Source organism: Leptonychotes weddellii, chromosome 11 (assembly GCF_054177405.1).
Source record: "Leptonychotes weddellii isolate Sample4059 chromosome 11, ASM5417740v2, whole genome shotgun sequence".
Classification (NCBI taxonomy): domain Eukaryota; kingdom Metazoa; phylum Chordata; class Mammalia; order Carnivora; family Phocidae; genus Leptonychotes; species Leptonychotes weddellii.
This window is the reverse complement of record NC_138379.1, coordinates 91,854,505-91,875,886: the sequence shown is the minus strand read 5'-3', so window position 1 is coordinate 91,875,886 and position 21,382 is coordinate 91,854,505. Positions and strand designations below refer to the sequence as shown.

At 46.1% G+C, this 21,382-nt stretch overlaps 1 protein-coding gene and 1 long non-coding RNA gene across 8 annotated transcripts; one reads left to right on the top strand and one right to left on the bottom strand.

Annotated features, from left to right (window-relative positions):
• Window positions 1-2,708: 2,708 nt before the first annotated feature.
• On the bottom strand, window positions 2,709-7,747 carry MSANTD4 (Myb/SANT DNA binding domain containing 4 with coiled-coils). Of its 3 annotated transcripts, none has more exons than XM_031042017.2 (3): window positions 7,663-7,747; window positions 4,297-4,896; window positions 2,709-3,554 (listed from the first exon to the last, which is right to left on the bottom strand). In XM_031042017.2, the coding sequence occupies exons 2-3, from the start codon at window positions 4,756-4,758 to the stop codon at window positions 2,979-2,981; spliced, it is 1,038 nt and encodes a 345-aa protein (XP_030897877.1). In that variant the 5' UTR covers window positions 4,759-4,896; window positions 7,663-7,747; the 3' UTR covers window positions 2,709-2,978. The 3 variants fall into 3 exon arrangements, with proteins under 3 accessions (XP_030897877.1, XP_030897876.1, XP_081655701.1); XM_031042016.2 differs by having other exon boundaries at window positions 7,621-7,737; XM_081799575.1 differs by lacking the exon at window positions 7,663-7,747 and adding an exon at window positions 6,854-7,058.
• A 316-nt stretch (window positions 7,748-8,063) lies between these two features.
• Window positions 8,064-21,081, top strand: LOC145716337 (uncharacterized). Of its 5 annotated transcripts, none has more exons than XR_014138958.1 (5): window positions 8,085-8,175; window positions 8,984-9,149; window positions 9,341-9,405; window positions 12,764-13,923; window positions 16,368-21,081. It is a non-coding gene; the product is annotated as an uncharacterized LOC145716337 (long non-coding RNA). The 5 variants fall into 5 exon arrangements; XR_014138959.1 differs by lacking the exon at window positions 8,085-8,175 and adding an exon at window positions 8,616-8,671; XR_014138960.1 differs by lacking the exon at window positions 8,984-9,149 and having other exon boundaries at window positions 8,064-8,175.
• Window positions 21,082-21,382: the final 301 nt, after the last annotated feature.

Here is a 21,382-nt window from a genome sequence, read left to right as displayed (position 1 = left end):
TCTTTACAAAAGGGCATCGTATGAGCAGGATGAGCATAGAACTGAATTTCCACACCAGGGTACTTCGGTCCAGGACATACGCTAAGCCAGCAAGACCGCTGGCGTCAGGAGCATCCCCAGGAAACCCGCCTGGAGATGGAGCTGACGATAAAAATGGCCACAATTCCTCACTCCTCCCCGTATCCCCCTCTTTTGCAGAACCACATCAGGGCTCCTTCTGTGGAGAGTGGACTCCATCCTCCGCTCTCGACTCTGGTCTGGTCCTGTGATTTGTTTTGGCAGAGGCCGTGCGGCGGACATGAAGTGCCCGTGCTGGGCCTTGGCCTCAGGACACCTGGAGCATCTCTGCTCTTCCGTTTTGAATTCCTGCCGTCCCCACAAAATCAAGCCTAAGCTGTTTTGTTAGAGGATCGAATACGGAGAGCGGAGTCGCCTCGCGCCAGCCAAGTCACCCCACCCGGCAGAAGCTGAACCCCCTGGCCGACCTGCAGACCGGAGGAGCCCGGCCACGACCCGAGCCGCCCGAAGGAGCTCAGCCTCATTTCCTCTAAAACCACCAGCAACAGGAGCCCCCGAGCTGCGGTGTGGGGACAGGGCCGTAGCTAAGCCCGGGGGGGCTCGTTCCAAGTGCGCCTGCCCTTCAGAAACCCACCAGTCGGGTTTTCTAGCGCGGGGAAGCAGCCCAATCCACGCACACCTGGGGGAGGGAGAAGAACACCAAGGCCCCGCAGGGCAAGAAGCTGCTGAAGGAGAATAAAAACAACAACGGTCTCTTCCAGGAACTTGAGTGCCCCACCGAAAAAGAGTATCGCTGTCCTCATGCCTGCTTCTAGGGACTTACAACCGACTCATCTTAAATCTAAACACAGCAGCCCCCTGCACTGAAGCAGCATTTTAGAGTTTAGATACCATTTTATTTAAAGCAAACTGGGAACCCAGGCGGCGCAGGTGCTGAGGTGTCCCCTTTACGGACGAGGAGATGCCATCGCGGGGCGCATGGAAGGGCTTCGCGCTCGAAGTCCGGGCCCAGCAACGCCCACGCCCCTCTAGCAGCGCCTGCAGGCTTCCGCTGCCCCTCCCTAGGGTCAGTTCTGGCATACCCTTCTTCAGGAATGTCACTGAGTGGACGAGGCACTCCTTCCTTTCTTGCAAAAGCAGGGACAACGTGAGGCCCGTAGCCCAAGAGTGCTTTGGGAGAGCGACAGATCATGTGGGAAGAGCGCCGCACAGGGCCTTGCCACACACGGGAGCGCTCACTGGGGAGGCTCTCGCTCCGGCTTAAAAACCTCAGGCCCCCCCAGCGCTGATGACCACTGCAAACGGTAAGCTTTCAGATAGTTAGTATAGGCAAATGCTATTTCTACGGTAGAAGCATTTATTTCGGTTATAGAAAAATAACACTATTTCAAAGTCAAGGTAACGAAGCAGAGGTGTATTTTCTCCTTAGAGGTCCCTACTCAAATATCACGTATGGTGTCAAGACATTCTTAAATTAACAAGGAACAAACGCAGAATCCAGGTTGTTTATCTGTCAACAGGAGGATGGATTAAAGCTACACTGTCAGCCCTGGAAATCAGAAAATACAAAGTGATCTTGTGCAGCGATTCTCAAGGTTAGTGTGCATTGGGACCACCTGGATTGTGGGGACAGCATCTGCGGGGGACTGAAGGGGAGCCACCAGGTTAAAAGCAAGCCCTCGGACTCAGAACAGATACCACAGGGGCCGAAGATACAAACTTTGGTCCTCAGGGAGGGGTAGAGACAAAACACATCACAGACTTTCACTCAGTGTTCCTCCTCTGAGCCTCAGACCCAGGAATAATAATCAATACTACAGATTAGGTCAGACAGTGTGATAAGCGCGTCCCTAATCCATTCACACACAGCTACTATCATCTTCTCCATCACCACCAGACACAGAGGACATTCTCCCCCTTCCCCTCCCCCACGCCCACATAGCTGCTAAGATTTATTTAAAAAGTAACCACTGGTTGATTTCAAGCTCATGGACTACTAGTACCATTTCTATGTTGGTACCATTTTTACTAGCTTCAACCTTCACTTACATTAAGATTTCAGTACATCTGGTTGAAATAACAATTCTTCTACCGAAACTAAGACCATGAATTCAAAGAAAAAAGAGAACTAAACCCTACACAGCGTGTGTGGCTTCGGAAGCATCAACAGCTGGAGGAATGAACTGCTTTTCAAAGTGACCCATCTTGGACAATTTCTGATATTCCCTGCATTGTTTTCAGAGTCTCAGGTTATAGACGGAAACACGGGGATAAAATACCTACAATCTTCGTCACTCCCTATGTTCAAAATACTACACACTAATGTTACATAGTTAAAGGCTTTGGCCACTTAAGTAACTACCCATTTAAATATCTGAGGTTTTAATACTCTGAAACTATAAACCAAAGCTCTGGAGGCGCACAGTCAGGCCAGGAAAGGGCTTCTCCACCTCAGCTGCACTGCTGCACTGTGTGGGATGATCTGGGGGCGGGGAGCCGGCCGTGCACGGCAGGACACGGCTAGGCCTGCTGGCCCCTACCCACTCCACGCCAGTAGCAACCTGCCCACGCCCCGTTCTGACAACCAAAAAGGTCTCCAGATGTTGCCAAAGGTCGTCCAGGGGTCAAAATCACCGCCCTGTTGAGAACCACCGAGCTAGAATTTTACGTAGACGTGTCAACTCTGCGTGCACAGATGAAACAAGACCTATGTAATTTTCCTAATTCAAAGAGAACAGCACAACAGATTCTGCTACACCATTTACGCTAGGGCATGTCGTTTTTATGGAATATGCTACTTAAGTATACAGTAACCCACTCTTAACTATCTCTTTCCTATTGAAAACATGGACATTAAACAGGAAAAAACCCAGAGCTCATCTTGCAACCATTTTTATAGTACTGGATACAGAGAAAAATCTATGGTTTCCACACATTGGCTCAACGGGGACCGAGCTCCATCACTGCAAGTGTCCCTCCTTCTGAATTCGAAGTCTCTCCTTCTCTACTTGCAAGCGTTCCTTTTCAATCTGCAGCTTCTCCGACTCAAATTTCAAAAACTGCAGCCTATCTTTTTCCAGTTGTAAGCGTTCTCTCTCAAGTTTTAACTTCTCTGCTTCTATGTCCTGTGGCTGAAGCATGGCCTTTTCTCCTTGGCCGAGTTCGTTTTCCAGAGACGGCTTCTCGGAGCTGACGATCTGGAGCCTGAGCTTCTCGCGTTCAATCTGCAGCCGCTCCTTCTCCAGCTGCAGCCGTTCGTGCTCCAGATCCAGGTGCCGCAGCCGCTCCTTCTCCACCTGCAGCCGCTCCTTCTCCACCTGCAGCCGCTCCGCCTCGATGTCCAGGCGCCGTTTCTCCAGCTCCAGCTTCTGTTTCTCTATGTTCACCAGCAAATGGGGCTCATCGTAGGCCGACCTCGACGGTGTTGAGTTCAGAGTAAAAAATTCATCGATGTGGGGGAAGTCAGGAAGTTCGTTTTCCCTCCTGGAATCCGGTATGACGGAGGACAACATTTCTTCTTCCTCCTCAATCTCAAACTAAAAGGAAAAGGCAACTCTCAGTCTTTATTTCTACTTCACAGTTGCTACTCTGTCTAAACGTGTCCTTAAAAGTTTCTGTATCATTTGAGCAAAGAAAACCATTTCTTTTGAGTTTTGAAAAAATATTTATAAGGAATTACCTGGTGTCACTATACAGTTGACCCTTGGACAACATGTAGAAAATATGTATTTTTATATAAATATATAAAAGATATATGTTTTATATATATATATGTAAAACGTTTTTACTCATAAACTTCTTCGCTAAACACAGTACAGTACTGGAAAGGTATTTTCTCTTACGATTTTCTTAATATTTTCTTTTCTATAGCTTACTTTAAGAATACAATATGTAAGATATATATATATAACATACAGAATACCTGGTCATTGGCTGTTAATGTTATTGATAAGGCTTCGGGTCAACAGCAGGCTACTGGTAGTTAAGTTCTGGGGTAGTCCAAACTTACACACGGCTTTCTGATTGGGGGAGTCAGCGCCCCTGCCCCCCGCCGCCATGTTGTTCAAGGGTCAACTGTGTATATCATTAAGAGAAGCATATTTAGGTTCAAAGAGAGATTAATGACACGAAGAGAAAACAAAATGGAATGACTTTGTTGGGTACTACTTGTATGTGAGCTTGACAACTGGGAACTTTACTGTTCCTGGACCATCACGAACTTCCACATCAGAACTGAAGGAGTAAAACGGGAAAGAGGACTCACAGGCTACTACTTACTTCGGGGCTCTGGGGATCTCTTTCTTCCTCTTCCACTTTGACCTCAGTTAAGGATCCACCTGCATCCCGGAAATCCGCCACGTTCTGCCAATCGAAATTCGTATCATTGCGGAATCCAATCTTTTCATCGATCTCTTCGGTGAGAGAGTCGTCTAGGTCGGACGTGGGAAGCGGAAACCCCGAGCCAACCAGCTTAATGTTCGCCTTCATCCTCTTCCTCTTCATGAGCGCCCGCCAGTCCAGGTACCTCCTCTTCACCTCCGTCCCTGTCCTCTGCTCGCCCTCCCCAACGGCGTTCACACACTGCGCGATCTCCTCCCAGGCCATCCGCTTCATCACGTTGATCGTGGTGTTGAGCTGCTTGGAAAAAATGACTTCTTTCCGTTTTGTAATTTCTTTCAAAAGGGTCTGAGTTTCTTGAACACTAAAATTGCTTTTCCTTTTCCTTTTCAACTGCTTCATTTTCCCAACTTAAATGCAGAGAAGATGTGAAAAGTTGGGAAATGCTACAAAGCACATGAATCAAGGGCAACCCCTGTGGGCACTTTGTCACATCAGAGTTTTCCGCTCATCTAGTAGCACAGGCAGGCTGGAGGATTCCTAGAGGGAAAGAAGCCAAACGCCATCAGCCTGCAGTGTCCACCCCGTGAGCCACGCACAGGATTGCAGGACAAGCACACACCTCTACTCTGGCTCCCACCGCCTCCCCTCACCTGGGCAGCTGCCCTGGCACCTGACCCCCACTTGTCACCCTGGGCCACCCCCTGCTTCTCCACTCCCGGACCATTCTCTCTCCTCCCACTGTGCTGGCCGGCTTCCCGGCACCCATTGTCACCCTCCTCCCCTGTTTGGAGCCTCTGTGCACACGGGTCCCTCTGCCCGGGAATTGGGCACCTAACAAAAATGAACGCCGTGCCTTCGCATTCGATCCCAACTCAGATGAGTGAACGTTCTAGAACACTTGTAATTTTAAAGGATCACATTTAATTAGTACTCTGGCCTACCGTTCCTTATGTAATTTAAATGATCAATGGGCTGGGCAAGTAGTCAGCTTTCCTCTAGAGGCCACTGAATACTTAGGTACTAGATTCCCAAACTTTTAAATATATTTTTATGCATCTTTTTTATTTATATATATAACATATATCTTTTATATATTTATATAAAATATTTATTTTCTACCTATTTTCATATACTTATAAAAAAGGACTGAAGCAAATTAACTTATATATTGTTACACCAGCCAAATATGTTTCCTCTTAGTACTTATGTCCTAGCTCACTTCAGAGAATTACTGAAGTGAAAACTTGGCTTTTGCCTTCCTCAATCATCTGCTTCAGCACTAGCGGGATCTGTAAGATGGAGCCCACTTGTTCCAAGGGCCGTATCCTCAATACATAACAATATGCCTAACAAACAGGAGGTACAAATACAACTTAAAATAAGGCGATTGGGGGATGGGAAAAGATAGAAAATGACACGAAGTAACTCAAGGAAGGAAAGCTACCAAAACTGAAACCTCAATGGGCAAAGCATATGATTAAAAGAAAAAGGCAGCCCAAGATAACATAGGCAAGAATCAGTTTGTGAAATTAAGTGAAGCCTTTAAACTACCCACTCTTTGACTATGCCAAAAAACGTAAGAACCTAGTAAGTTACAAAACATTGTGAAAAGAAAATTTTAAGTAAAAAGGCTCTGTTGCCACCATAATAAGTAAGTAGGTTATCAAAGACATATTTTTAGTAAGGAATCAGGTTAGATGTCCTTAAAAATAGAACAGAGAGGGAAAATAGTATCAAATTCCATATCATATTAAATACAATGTATTCATGGCTTTTTGTTTCCAAAAGATACAGAATGTTTCAGAGCATTTCAATAGCTTCTTGAACCATTTCAAAAGTGCTACCATATTTTTAAGGTAAAAGCATGATAAAAATACAAATATTTGCCAAAATATTTACCAGTAGATGAGGATGCATAAACTATACCACATTATATTAGAGGATGGATATGGCTTAGCACATTATTCCTGTGTACATGTATCTTAGATTTCCAGACAGTTTCGGCATAATTATGTGAAAACCTTTGACATCTTCTGATTAATGTAAGAAAGTACCAAAATCAGTGCACCTTGAGTTGAAATTTGGTAGCTATGTTTGCACGGATAGAAGCTAAGCTATGTTTCCAGGATCTTTTTTTTTTCTTCCTGTTCTTTCCTTTATATTTTGATGCTTATGTAACACAGCTTGGGTTTCTGTCATCCATTACCCAATAACTTAAATATTTATTGAGCTCCTACTATGTGCCCGGCACATATCCCCGGTGCTGGGGATAGAACACCTCACATAACATGAAAAAAATGCCATTTTAGAGGTCAAATACTACCCCGTTTATATTGGTTGTGTTCCCTGTCTTTACAGAGGGGAATTCGGCAGTTGCAACCTCTAAAAATCCGTAGATCTTGCATGCCCCAACAGAGACAACTGCCATTTTCCTGAAATCCCAGCGGACAGTCATTCTTTCCAGGCTGGAAATAGGTATAAGTAGTTCACTTACATAATCCTTGTGAAGATGATGTAGCACCAAAGGCACATTATTAACTGTGGGCAATTGTTTTTTTCAAGGACTAACACTTGAGAATGAAGTTCCTAAATACTGTGTGATGAGACAAAGAGGTCGGAGGAAAATCAGGCCGTCAATAATGGGTCCCCTCCAAAAAAAATAATAATTTTTTTTTTTTTTTTGTCAATTCGTTAGGCTGTTCAGAAAAAGAAAGCATCACAAAATATCCAAACTCCCCCAAGTCCCCCTCCTCCTCGCGCCCACATATTCTTATTCACTTCCCGGCCGAACAGGATGCTCTTCTCTGAAACTTGCGGTAGGTGACTAAGTGAAGTTTACTTAGGGGCCACCTGTTATCAGAGTGACAGACGCCTGCCCCCGGCCGCGCCGCTTTCTTTGGGACCGCCCGTTAAGGGCCGCAGGGAAGACCCGGGGAGACCGAGCTCCCGGGAGGCCAGCCAGGGGGAGGCGGCGCCCGCCCGCCTCGGCCACAGCGCAGCGGCCGCACCTGCTGGCAGATGCGGCGACCTGGAAGGAAAGTCTTCTTTCTGGAGATTAAAGCAGAGTCCCGACTGGGTGCGCGGGAAACTTCCGCAGCCCGGATTCGGCGGCCACAGCCCCCCACCCGCCCCGGACGGGCTGGTACTTCTAGGAGCGTCGAGGCCCCGCTACGACGCAGATCCAGGGCCAAAGCCGGCCGCGGGGGACCGCCACCTGCCGCTGACCCCCGCCGGGACCTTCCCCGCTGCGAGAGCACCCACCGTCCGCGGAGCTGCCGCCTCCTCCGGGACACACTCGCTCACCTGCGACCCCGGCGGCACCTCCGCCCGATCGCCTCTAAGGGGGCTAGGAAAAAAAGATGCTTCAATGATTCCCCGCCCACTAACTTCGCCCGCCCCTTGCCGCCGCCCATTGGCTAATGCGGCTGCCACTCGTTCGAGACGGCTCATCCATTGGCCCGGGTGGTATTGCCATTCTGGCTGAGGGCCCGCCCCAGGCCTGGCCTCACAATGGGAATCGAGTCCCCAACCGGTTCCGGGTTAGTGCCCTGGAATTCCGCCCCCTTGCGATTCGCGGCCTCCCGCTCTGCGCTCAGGCGTTGGCGTGCGGCTCTGTCAGTCAAGTGGGCTCTAGAAGCCGATTGGCTTCTAGCGATCAGCCTGCGGCGCTGCTCCGCCTGATTGGGGCCCTGGCCGCCCCGCCTCCAAACTCTACCCCGTCCTTGACCCTCACCTGTTAAAAGGGCGGAGAGGAGGGGGACAACTTGGCGTTGCCCCAGGGGCCTTCGAGCTCGCCCTCGCCTTCCGCTCCAGCAGGTGCGGCTTAGTTTGGCCTCAGCCGCATACCGCCGATTTCCTTACACCTCATCTGGTCCTGGTCACACCTGACTCCAAAACCGCTGGACCTGTTGGCCATGTGGTCGTTGTCTCCGCACTCTGTGCCTTCCTCCCCCTCCGCCCAGCTCTCGGTGCCGGCCCCGGTTCTGGTGTCGCTGCGGGTCTGTCTGCGGTCCCTCCGAACCGCTGTCGCCAGGGCGCGCGGCTTGGCGTCCTTGGGCGCAGCCGCACGCCCGATGCCAAGTGCAGACCCTCTGTCCGAGAGTCGCGGCTGCTTCCCCCTCCGGCTTCGTCTTCCATCCACACGCCCGCCTCGCCCTCCCTCCTTCCCGCCTTCCCTCCCTCCTTCCTTCCGCCAGCTCTGTGCTTTCAGTCCCCAGCCGGGACAGTGGCCTCGGGACTTCGTTTGCACATGGCAGCGCTTCCACCTAGCAGGGCTCCTGCCTGCCGCTTCCCTGCCAGGCTCGGGGTCCGGGTTAGCAGTTCTTCCTGAAGGAAGCCCCTCTTTCTCTCCGTTCCCCTGCCCCTCCTTCCCAGCGGTCTCTCTAACGTGGGTTTGCCCCATGAACGGATGCTCGGTTCCATCTCAAGTTCACATACATAACAGTTTGTGGCATAAGGTTGTCCAAGGCAGTACGTGGCTTCCCGTGTCTGTACTTGTTAAATCCTACTGCGGCCCTACTCCCGCGTGCTCCCATCACCGTGGGTCCCTTTCCTCCCACAGCCCTCGTCACACGGGCCCTGTGGGTGGGTCTGTCTTGTTCACCGTTGTCCTTTCTTGGCTTAGTGTGGTGCCTGGAATATAATAGGCACTCAGAAGAGATTTGGTGAATACATGATGGAATATTCCGGATGAATATTCCTGGAGGACCTCTCTTCCATAAAATAGGAAGACCTTATGAAATAGGCTCTTTGAAATGTGATGATCAGTTTAATCTTTCAGATTTTCACTGGTGAGTCTGTGTAAGAAGCATGCCTAGACTTTTGCATAAAAGAACAAAAACATGTTTTTTTGAAAGTTATGAGAACTTAGATTTTATAATTTTGGCTTTTTGCTCATGGTGGATGTTTCTGGGGTGAGTGCAGTGAGAAGGTAAGAGAACTATCCATCCCAGTTATAACCAGACACTCTGTTCCCTTTCAGAGTGTATCCAGCGCTTGAATCCGTTTATCGACTCCATTATCCGGGCTAACACCTAGAACGTGGCAGTAAGTATTAAGAACCTTCTGCTTTCAAATGAACTCTTGAAGGTTCCTGCAGTTAAACCTCAATCTCTTTGCTGATTGCAAGACCTTTCCAGATAGCCTCACTACTTTTTCTCAGCTATGACTTGTGTGACTGGATGTGGACCAACAAGGGAGAGATGGAGGGTAATCCAAAATGCCTAATATTAGTAGACCATTACGAACCTGATAGTCTGTTTACTGATTTGATTTTTGTTAATACTAATTTCAGACTAGAGATTTGACCCTGAGGTTCTTACACACTTATTCTAGAAATGAGCTGTTCAACTGTTGTAGCCACTATCCACAAATGTGGCCAGTAGAACTGAATAACTGAATTTTAGTTCTATTTAATTTTAATTAATTTTAATTTAAAAACAATTCAGTGGCTGGATAACTTCAAAGTATGTTTGGATAACTTGAGTTATGTGAATCTACTTTTTCAACTGTAAATTTTTTGAAATCTAATTACAGATGGAATAGGGGCACCTGGCTGGCTTAAGTTGGTAGAGCATGTGACTCTTGATCCTGGGGTCAGGGGTTCAAGCCCCACATTGGGTATAGAGCTTGCTTACTTGCTTACTTAAATACATACATACATGCGTACATACAGATAGGGTATTTCTGATAAATTACAATCTGAATTGAGATGTACTGTAAGAGTAAAATATACACAGGATTTCAGAGATTTAGTTTAAAAATGTACAATGCCTCACTGACAGTTTTCATATTGATTAAAAGTTAAATGATAAAATTTTGCATAATTGGGTTAAGGAAAATATATTCTTTTTTTAAATTTTTAAAAATTTTTTTATTGTTATGTTAATCCCCTACATTACATCATTAGTTTTAGATGTAGTGTTCCATGATTCATTGTTTGTGCATAACACCCAGTGCTCCATGCAGAATGTGCCCTCCTCAATGAGGAAAATATATTCTTAAAATGAATTTTACCTGTGATTTTTTTTTTTATTTTTTAAAATGAGGCTAATAGGAAATTTAATCTTATACATGTGGTTTGCATTATATTTCTATTAGACAAGGCTCTTCTAGGCTGTGCCTGGCCACAGCTTATTAAAAGTCTCAGAATGAGAATGTAATCATTAGCTAAAATATTTCTATTTCATTGCCTACTGTTTAATCAAAGGGAAAGAAGAAAGTCACTGGTGCTGTCTTTCCTCCAAATACGGTTTAGTTAAGAAAGAAGTCACCCTGTCGCGTGATATAACCTACATTGTATATGAACAGTCACTGTGTCACGCTGTCTCTGCCCTCTGTGTTTGCCTTGAGCACGTCCTGCTTCCTCCTGGCTTGTCCGTGTGACATACTCTTATTCTTCAAAACCTGCTTTTCCCTGGCAACTTGAGAACAGATCAACTTCTCCTTTTTCCTAAGAGTTCTGTGCTTATACATATTCTATTTAGATTTCCACTGTCTGTTCTGCCCTTTCTCCCGCTGATCTCTAGCACCTTGCACATTACCTGTTAGGCTGGCAGAAGTGTGTTTGTTGACTTGAACTGAACGTTGACAAAATAAAACTCACTCTGTTTTGTCCTCTGTGATGTTTCACCAAATTGCTTGCAATTTTCGTCATCCCTCAGGTAAATTAAAGGGTGTATAAAATGACAGTGAAAGCTTTTTACCAGCAAATTTCATGTTTCTAAAAACTTCACATTGAATGGAAAACCAGTGTGGTTCCTATAGAAATTGTTGCAGTTCTTTTCCTTTGGATTTTCTCTTATAACTGGAAAAAATAAGAAATGTTAGAACACAAGCTATTTAAAAATGGTACTCATAATAGCAAGCAGTAGGGAGAGCAGATTTAATCTCAAAGATCAGTCTGGTACGGAATCTTGAGAAGTCGGATAGGTCCTGGCATTCCAATTAGCATTGGCTGTGGTTGGGTCACCACTTTTGTTTATGGTGGGAGGTCTGGTTTCTATTGGAATAGAATAGTGTGGGCCAATGTTTATTAGGAAAGTCATCCATAATACTTCTCCAGCAAATCACCTGTACATGGAGTTGCCCATGGGCGAAACAGATCGATTCCAAATCTGTTCTTGCAATTTGGAATGCGTGCCCTGGTCACTTTCTCTTTGGAGTCCATTTTAAAAATTCACTCTTGGTGTATATACCCTTTGGTTTTTTTCTCCTGTTTGGCAGTCAGAGAGGCCTCTTGTTGAAAACAGTTTTAACAGCTTTGTGGGATGACCATCTGGGAGTCCCTTGCAGAATGAGTTATTCATGCAGAGTAGCCTGTATTTTAAATCACCTCGTCCCACATATATACTGAATATTTAGTGAAATTGATCTGGCCCTTTTTTGCATAATGTATCAACAGAAAAACTGCATAAATGTCATTTTTGTAATAAAGATTAATCATATTGTTTTCTCAGTTTGAGAAATTACTGCGCCTTTTTGTAACCTCTTGGTTGTTTTTTATGCATGCGCATTCTTGAGTTCCTTTTTAAAGAATTGTACTGAGTTTTGGAGCTGGGAGCTTTTCCTTCCCTGGCCAGTTCTCTTTCCTCATCTCATTTCGGAAATGATTATCGAGTACTGCTGTGTGCCAGCCACTGATCTAAGGGCTTCATCTGCATGAATCTGTTTCACTGTTACAAGAACCTTGTATTCCTTCCAGTCTGTAGGGGAGGGACCTGCGGCTCAGTGCTGGGAAGTGTCCGAGGCTGCACAAGGGATCTGGCGTCTAAGCCCAGGTAGTCTGGACACTCAAACCCCTTGCGGCCCTCACTCACAATGGATGTTACTGCTCCCTGCCAGGAGATTTAAAGGTGGTCGAACATTTGGAAAGATTTTAGTGGAGTAGAGAGACAACAATTCCCCTCCGCCACACACACCAAATACCATCTTTTTCCAAACATTTTTGGACTGTGTTATAAGCTCCTCAAAGGCAGGGATCATGTCACTTGTCTTTTATCCCCAGGACCCAGCAGGGACCTTGCATTTACTGTTTGATCCCAAACACATTTAGATTTCGGGTTGTGGGATGGACGATGGTCATAGAATCCCTCAAGCAGTAGCCTTAGCCAGGGAATCCATCAGAGCTTAGGAGCTGACTAAGAGCTGCTCCCTACTACATTGTCCGTTGCTTTTACTTCACTTCTTCACCAGTTTCCATGGAAAACCTTCTAAGCACCACTGCTGTATTGTCTCTAGGCAAAGTTTGTTCTTGAGTTTTTCCCGCATTCGGATTATTTGTCTGTGGGGAGGAGTAGTGGTGATCAACACACAATAACAATAATACAGATGTAAATGGGATCCTGAATTGGCCTGGACAACTTGCCTTCGGTTACTCAGCTCATTTAATTTTTTTTTTTTTAAGTACTCTCTATGCCCAACGTGGGGCTGGAACTCACGACCCTGAGATCAAGAGTCGCAGGCGATACCGACTGAGCCAGCCAGATGCCACTCACTCAAATTCTTAAAAGACAGGAGTTGTGATTCCTGGCAAGACTTTTTGGAAACAAGGAAAAAGGCAGAAGGGACACAGAAAAAGAAAAAAAAAAGCATTTCACAGGATCCAGAAACAGAGAGCACCTCAAATTTTAGCTTGTCTCCCATTCCCAAACCCTCACTTTCTTAATACCCTTGAGCTTGGTATGCTATATCTGCAGGGCCAAGAAGTGAAAATACAGATTTAAACCCTAGTTAACAAGGTGGATATGGGGGACCCAGGTGATTAGTCATTTTCCCAAATGATTTCTAATTTCATAACAAGATACATCCAAAAGACTTTATCATCAGACTTCATTTATAATCTCTATCCTTTATTTCTGTCCTCCTGGTGTTTTCCTTTCATGACTGTCCTACAAGAAAGCAGAGTGATGTGTGGCTTGTCTGGTCGCTAAGGAGAGGTCAGCCTGAGACCACAGCACCAGGGGCCCAGCCCCGGCTCTGGGTCCTCTCCACTCTCCCGTGCTCAGGGAGAACCATGTTCTGCCACTTCAGATAGCATATCAAATTATTTGATTTCTCAGAAACTTAATGACTTACTTGGAAGACAAAAGACAAAAAAAAAAAAAAAAAAAAAAAAAAAAAAAAAAGACAAAATTCACCCGTGTTGTGTCTTTTCCAAATTCCTCCCATTCCCTTCGTTCCTAGCTGGAAAACACAATAGCTACACTTGCTGGAGACTGAAGAGGCACCAGACAGTGTTAAGTACTTCGCACATCTTGTCTCTTACAAGGGGCTCACAGTTAGGGAAACTAAGGCATGGAATTAAGGACACATCATCGTTTTATGAGAGAGGAAATGGAGGCTCAGGACTTAGCAGACTTCCTCCAGGTCCACAGCAAGGCTGTGGTGGAGCGGAGACCCCTTACCCTGATCCAGCCCCTTGCTTCCCCGAACCGTTGTGAAGACTTCCTCTCTGGGTGAGAAACGATTTTTCCAAGTTACCATCGAGCTGAAAACAACTTGCAGAAAGCAGTGGGACCTTACAGAGCTGTTGCTAACGTTAACAGCAGCCCCGCAGCGTAAGCGGTAGGTCACAGACCTCCATCTCAGCGGTTCTGGCTCCGTCTCTTTCCAGACCCCCTGTCTACTTTTTCCTGGTTTTGGTTCTTAAACTACCCTGAGCTCTCCTCCGTGATCACTAACTTTCCCTTTTAGTACCCCTCGTTTTACACGGCATTCTCACCACGCTCTCCCCTTCTTTTCCTTCTAAATCCCTTCCTGCTTTTTTCTCATTAATCAAAAATGCATAGCTGAAGCATGTTTCTACTATTGCATCTCAGAATTTAATAATTAATAATAATCTGGTTGCTAGTCATAAGTTTCAGAGTGGACGAATAACAGATCATATTTTCTTAAACACAAAAAGCCCCTGAAAGCCCCAAGTAATTTCTTTATTAATTTTGGTGACCCTTAATTGCCCTTATCCTACCTACTATGTATTTCTCCTAAAAAGAAACAAAAATTCTCCTTTAACTATTTGATGTTAAATTTCAACATCTCGTAAATCAAAGTGATTTTTATATGTGTTTAAGATAAAAGGCTGATTTTCTTTTAAGTAATCTCTCTACCCAACCTGGGGCTCGAACTCACAACCCGGAGATCAAGAGTCGCACACTCCACTGACTGAGCCAGCTAGGTGCCCCAAAAGGCTGACTTTTAATAACAAAAATCTGCTTTACTTTTGTTGTACTGAGTTTTTGCTTCTATATATTTCCCCTTTTTAAGCATGTTTTTTTCAGTTTGATTAAAGTAGCAAAGTGTGCCTCCTGTCATCTCTGTCCCAGTGCTACAGAACATTCTCATACATCTTGTGTATTAATAGCTCTGTCCCTCCATCCTCCTTGTGGGGTGAGAGGGGCTTTATTTTAATCGAATTTGGAAATGGTGTCAGAATACAAGGTTTCATTACTATAGCAACAGAGAATAATGGAAAGACTAAACGTCAGACACATTCCGTGTTGCCATAGTGACAATCAGTTGCTTTCCCAATATGTTTACTGTTCCATTCTGGTCAGTTTTTAAAATATGCTCATCTCTATAATGCTCAAAAAAGGGGAGAAAAAGTTCAAAGTCATTTAGGAAAGAAAGAAGCCCTTCAAGAGATGAAAGCAATTTGCTTTTCTGTCCATTATTTAATAAGAAGTCCACAGAGTCCACAAAAAGGCTATGTGGGAAGTAGAAATTCTCATTTCTGTTCAAATAGGCATTCTTATTTGCAGTCAGGGAAATTGAAGCGCAGAATTTAAGGCATGTCCATATTGTCATTTCATGCTATTTCAAACCATTTTTTTCTGAGCTCCTGAAAACAGGGAATTCTGCCCCATTGAAATGAAAACTCTTCTTTAAAGCAGTAGCACTTGGGGCGCCTGGGTGGCTCAGTCATTAAGCGTCTGCCTTCAGCTCAGGTCATGGTCCCAGGGTCCTGGGATCGAGCCCCGCATCGGGCTCCCTGCTCCGCGGGAAGCCTGCTTCTCCCTCTCCCACTCCCCCTGCTTGTGTTCCCTCTCTCGCTGTGTGTCTCTCTCTCTGTCAAATAAATAAATAAAATCTTTAAAAAAAATAAAATAAAAAAAAATAAAGCAGTAGCACTTGAGGGCCTGTACCTGCTGGGCAGAGTGGACAACAGTTTATTCCAGCCCCTTTGATTATCTTCCTCTGCCTTTCAGCAGCCTCTTCTCCTCCATCCCCTCCCAGACAAATCATTCTCATAGTAACTCATCAGGGCCCCCCCATCCCACAACTGACTAGTGACCTTGATTTCCGCCTTTCTCCTCCTCTTCCCATAATTACTTCCGCCAGACTAGGGAGAACAGGGGCCATGCTCACCATCCCCTTTGAAAATGCTGTTCTTAGCACAGCGCCTGGCTCATGGTAGGATAGAATCTTAATTGAGTGAACGAGCTTCCATCAAACGATATCCTTTGTTAGGTGGTTTTTTGTTTTTTGTTTTTAAGATTTTGTTTATTTGAGAGTGAGAGAGAGCATGAGCAGCAGGAGGGACAGAGGGAGAGGGAGAATCCCAAGTGACTCCCCTCTGAGTGCAGAGCCCGACACAGGGCTCCATCCCAGGACTCCGAGATCATGACCTGAGTCGAAACCAGGAGTCAGACGCTTAACCGACTGAGCCACCCGGGCGCCCCTGTTGAGGTGTTTCTGAGACTCGACTAAGTGACCGAAATACCCCATTCAAAGTAAGGTGTAAATAGGCACAGTGGCCCAGCAGACAGTCTTCTCAAAGTCCTGGCTACTTTAGAAATGACTGATATCTTTAGGTTCGTTTAGGAGGTGGCTTTGGGAAGTCCAGACACATTTATGGTACAAAAGCGATGTGCTAAACGGTAGTTAAGTTTCTGGGGTGACCAGCAAAAATGCCTGCAAGGCCAGCTCTGGAAGGCACCGCTTCCATGATTCCCGGTCCCTTTCATAGTTTTGTTTCGGTGGTTCAAAATTCACTTCCGTTTCCATCTCAGGATTTCAGGAGTTCATCTCCACCAGCCATCACGACAGTTCTGGTGACAGAAGATATTCTTAGGTACCAGTGAGGTGCTGGCTCAGGATGCTTCTGTGGAAGGCCGGAGCACGTCCTCATCGTCAGAAGAGGTGAATGTGTAACTGTACGCGGCAGGATGGATGGACTGTCCAAGTGTGGTTAAGGAGCTTCGATCGTGGGATGGATGGGGGAATTATTCTGGATTATCGTGGTGTGCCTCCAGTTTAAGGACAACGGTCCTAATGAGCAATGGGGTGGGGAGGAGAGTGTCAGAGGGATGCCATGAGAGCAGATGACCACCCACTGCTGACCTTGAAGAGGAGAAGGAACCACGAGCTGAGGAACCCTTGAGAAGCTGCAAAAGCAAGGAAATGAATTGTAACCCAGTGCCTCTGGTTCTGGAATTCTGAACTCCAGGACTGTAAGAGAATAAACGTGTGTTGTCTTGAGCCACCACGTTCATGTTGTGGCAACAGCCTTAGGAAACTAATTCAACTCCCGTACCCGCATAACAGAAAAGAGCTCCCCTAGAGCAGTGGCTGGGAGATACTTTTGATTTGTCCCAGCAAACTTCCATTTAAAAACTGTTCCCTCACCCACTACGGCTACCGTACTGGCTAGTGAGCAGAAGAACTCCACAATCATATTGAAAATGTACAAAATAACAATAGAATGAGAACTAGCCTTCATTAAAAGACCAAAACAACACCAACAATAGTAAAAATTTTACAAATAATAAGAGCAATCAAAAACCACAACCAAGTCAAACCAACACATATGATTCAACAATAACAACTTCTCCTCTAGGAAATTTGGGGACTCCAATGATGTGCATATGCCCACGCACAAAGAGGAAGTTTGCGATGTTGCCAAGCACTATGTGGAGTCAGACGCTCAGTGACGTCATGATGTGCTCATTTTGGTTTATGAACATCCAATTTTATTAACCCTTAATAACTCACTAGTAGGTTACTCAGAATTAGCACTTGCCCATATGAAAGATTAGAGCCTTTGGACCCTTAAGAACTGAGAAACGGCCCTTGGTTTGGGAATGCTTCTAAGACAAACAGTAAAGAGACCAACGTTTGAGAAATGGCTCACAGTCATTCTTCCTGCAAGTTTCGTATAATGAATTGGAGAGGGCATGTCCGTTGTGTGCAGAAGATGAGGAACTCTGGAGAGCGTTGAGGGCAGGTGAAAGAATTTCCAAGTTTGGTTCCTGAGAGATGACCCCATTCATGACATAGGTCATTGTACATTGGTTCTTTTTCTTGCAACACCTTGGAGTGAACTTTTTGCATTCATCTCTACATGTTTCAAAATGTGTTTCTGGAAGATAAAGAGCACATATTATCACAGCTCACACAAGTAACGAGTTTTGCCATCTAATCTAGGCATCAGAGTTACCCCACCAGGTAAAAATAACGTGGTTGTGATGTTATCTTTTTGAAAAATTCTGTAGAAAACTGATATCTGATGTTCCAAATGTTAACGTGGGAGCCGCTAAATCCCAGGAGTGGAAGGTCCCTGCAGGAGGTGGAGATCAAACCCTTGAATGTTTGAATCCTGTCTCCCCAGCATCATGAAGAATTTCCTGTCTTCCCAATTTCCTTTAGTTAATTTTCATCACAGGATTTCAAGCGTCTTCATGCCTCGGTCCTCTGGGATACCCCCATGTTCTCTTTCAGATTGTGACATGCAGTATTCTAGATACAAAACGAGGTCTCCCCAGTAGCACCATAACCAAACCATCTGCTGTTTTTCTCTTTTGATTGCCACATTTATTCCACAGAAATTTATTGGGGATGGACCATGTGAGCAAAACACATGAAAATCCTGCTCTCATGGAGTTCCCACCCCATGACCTGTATCACTGACTTAGAAATGTAGAAGTCCTAAATTTGCTTCGAACTTCTTCAGAATTTACTCAGCCATGTTCCTGGCAGCTTCACACCCCCTGTAAGTGGCTGTCTGTCCCTGTGGCGCTTGCTTCTGCTCCGTGTGGAAGATGTTTCTAAAGTTTCCGTAGCTTACCCTGGGTCCGAGCAGCTGCTGTGTTGCAGTACAAAGATCTTTAAATGAAAACATTTTTATCCACTTTTCACGTTTAACGCTTTTTTTGTCATTTAACACGCAATTATTTACTGTTTCCTTTTTCCCCCTGTAAACAGTAACGTCAAATAAAAATGAACAGAAGTAGGATAAGGTCTCTTAGAACACAAAGCAACAACCAAAAGCCAAAAGACACAACCTTGGCCCTGGGAGAGTAATGAAAAGAAGGAATTACACACAAACGCGGGAACCTCGCAATCGCTTTGTAGTCTGTTGCCAAAGTGACAGCCACACACTCTGGAGGACGGTTATTAAGAAGCGGAGTGCCCGGCTCTCTCCAGGTTGGCTGCTTGCTTACCTCTGTTTCCATTCATGCGTGTGGACTTTGGACGGTGTTTTAAATTATGCCATAAAGAAAGCCGAACATGATTTTTGTTTTATGCAGAGGACAAAATGGTTTTTGCAGCATCACTGACTAAAGTAATCACTGTTATTTCAAGGCACTTTTCCAAAGCACGAGGCACCACTTTTGCAGGGAAGCAAGGTCACCTGAGGTCGTTTGCTTCCGCATAAAGGACTGCACAGGGAGTCTTACCGCTAATGGAAGACAGGCCCTGTTGAACATTCTGACGTGGCTGGTTGTATTTCCCCACATCTAGTCAGTCTTTCTGGTTTTTGTTCTTCAGTGTTTTCTCAAAACTGTCCCATTCCATCTCCTGTGTTCTGGTTCTCGGCATCTTTTGCCTGTAGAGAGGCGTGGTCCCCCAAATGATCCCCGTGTCCCGGTCCATCCTGTTCACTGCTTCACCATCCTCATCCCATCCTGTGACTCTCTTCCTCAAGCTCCTCTACCCCGCATCCTGCCTTTTGTTCTTTGCCATACCAGCATCTCATACAGCTTCTAAGTCTTTACAAGGGGACTTCATTTTGTTTTCTTACCCAGCTAAGTTCTTTACTCCTGCTGAGAACTTTTAGCTGGGATTTTATACTTGTGAGGATTTTTGTCCATTTGTATTGTTTGCTTAGCAGAGAAGGGGGGACGTGGTGAGGGGGTCACGTGGTTTTAGGCTGCGCTACCTTCTAGTGAATGAGTGGGGTCCTGTCTCTTTGGCAGGAAGGTGGGTTAGGGTATCTTGGACAAGCACTGAAAGTTGGTGAGAAGAGTAGACAGGACAGTAGAGTCTGCCGGACAAGAAAAAGAGGCTCAGGGACGGGAGGAGGGGTGTCACCGGGGTGGTGGTGGGGGGAGTAAAGCGGAGCCCGATTAGGTGAATGGGGGTCAGGATTGCAGCAACACAAGGATTTATAATAGAACCTCTGTTAAAAGTGGGTTTGGGCCAATTTCCTAAGCATAGTTAAGTCAGCTTGGTTGGAAAAAGCAGGACCAGATACTCTCCATAAATACGGGATATTTAACCAGATGGATATAATATAGACATTTATGTGCAAGTTTGAAATCATGCATTTACCGATCCTTTTTTGTTACCGTTCCTGAGGAGCAGTTTGGTCTTGTGGAGACATCAGTGCTTATAGATTAAAAGGGATCTGAGGTGGTAGAAAATGAGATTTTCCAAAGACCCCGCAGCAGTACCTCCTGCCCCTAGAAACGTCTCCTTGTGACCTTGCCACAGCCCCGATAAGAGGAGGAGTCCGTTCCTCGTACCTCGACAAAAAACCAAAACCAAAACCCAGCCACGACAACAAGACACCCGCAGAAGGACGCCCGCCAGCTTCAGACAGGGCCCGGGCCTGGCTTGGCAGCCTCCGCGTCTGCCCCTGCGAGGCAGCGGCTGCCCGGAGCGCGCCCACCCGACGCCGCCCGGCGCGGGCGAAGCCGGGTGCTGGGGGGACCTGGACGGTAGACCCCGGCGGCCCACGGAAACACGCCGGCAGGTCTGAGCCGCTGTCGCGCGGGGGAGGGACCCAGATTCCCGGTCGCCCCTCACACTGCCCGGCGGGCGCTTCGTGCATCAACCGCAGAGCCAGCCCTTCTGCAATTCAGATGCACTGGTGGTGGGCACCCGCTGAACGTGGGGGTGCGTGTTGCACGGCCTCAGGAACGCAGCCGGGCTCTCATTCCCTCGCTGCCCTCCCGCCTCGGGAAGGCTGCTCTCAGCCCCGCTCGGCGCCGACGCTGGTCCTCGACGAGGGGACGCTCCGACAAGGACAAGGGGTGAAAGGTCCTGGAGCATGCCCTCACTGCTCGCTGAAGGACCGCCTGGAGTGCCCGCTGTGCGTGTCCATCACCTCGACGTGGGTCTCTCCAGGGAAAGCACAGGTCTTTGACGTTAGTCCGCAGCTTCTCCCTGCAGCCTTCTGCTCGCTTTCCACTTAGGTGGGGTATTTTTTATGAAATACAGAAATTACCCTATTATGTTATCTTAGTAACAATCTTTTAAGCAACGATGAGCCTTTTCCCTTCCAAATATATTTTATATTTCAGCCCCATGTGATTGGAAAGCATCCCCCTTTTTTTTAAATCAGCAAAATGATTTTCCAATCATGTGAACAAACCAAAAACCCTTAAAGGGATCCTATGGCTCATTGTTTCTTGACGAAGGTAATTTGAAAGAGGAAATAAAAATCAGTTGTGCTTCTCTAAATAATAGAAAAGCAAAGGAGAAATAAAAGCAGTAAACTTGTCTTGGCTGTTTGTTTTTATCTCTATAGAGATAAGCACATTTTTAATTTACGGTCAGCTGGGAGACTCTTGATCTGCAGAGCTGATCAGTAATGTAGCTCAGTCATTCTCAAGCTTTCAGGCATTCCACGTAGTGAAGGAAGGGCTCACTTTGCCATAATAATTCTCACGGATGACAACCTTATCATGTTGAACCGCGGCTAAATTTGTTCCACTAATAAGATAGAAAACATGGACCAGATAAAGTTCCCAAACTGCTGCTTCCAAGTGCGGGTTCCCGGCGTTGAGCGTTCCAGGCAGTT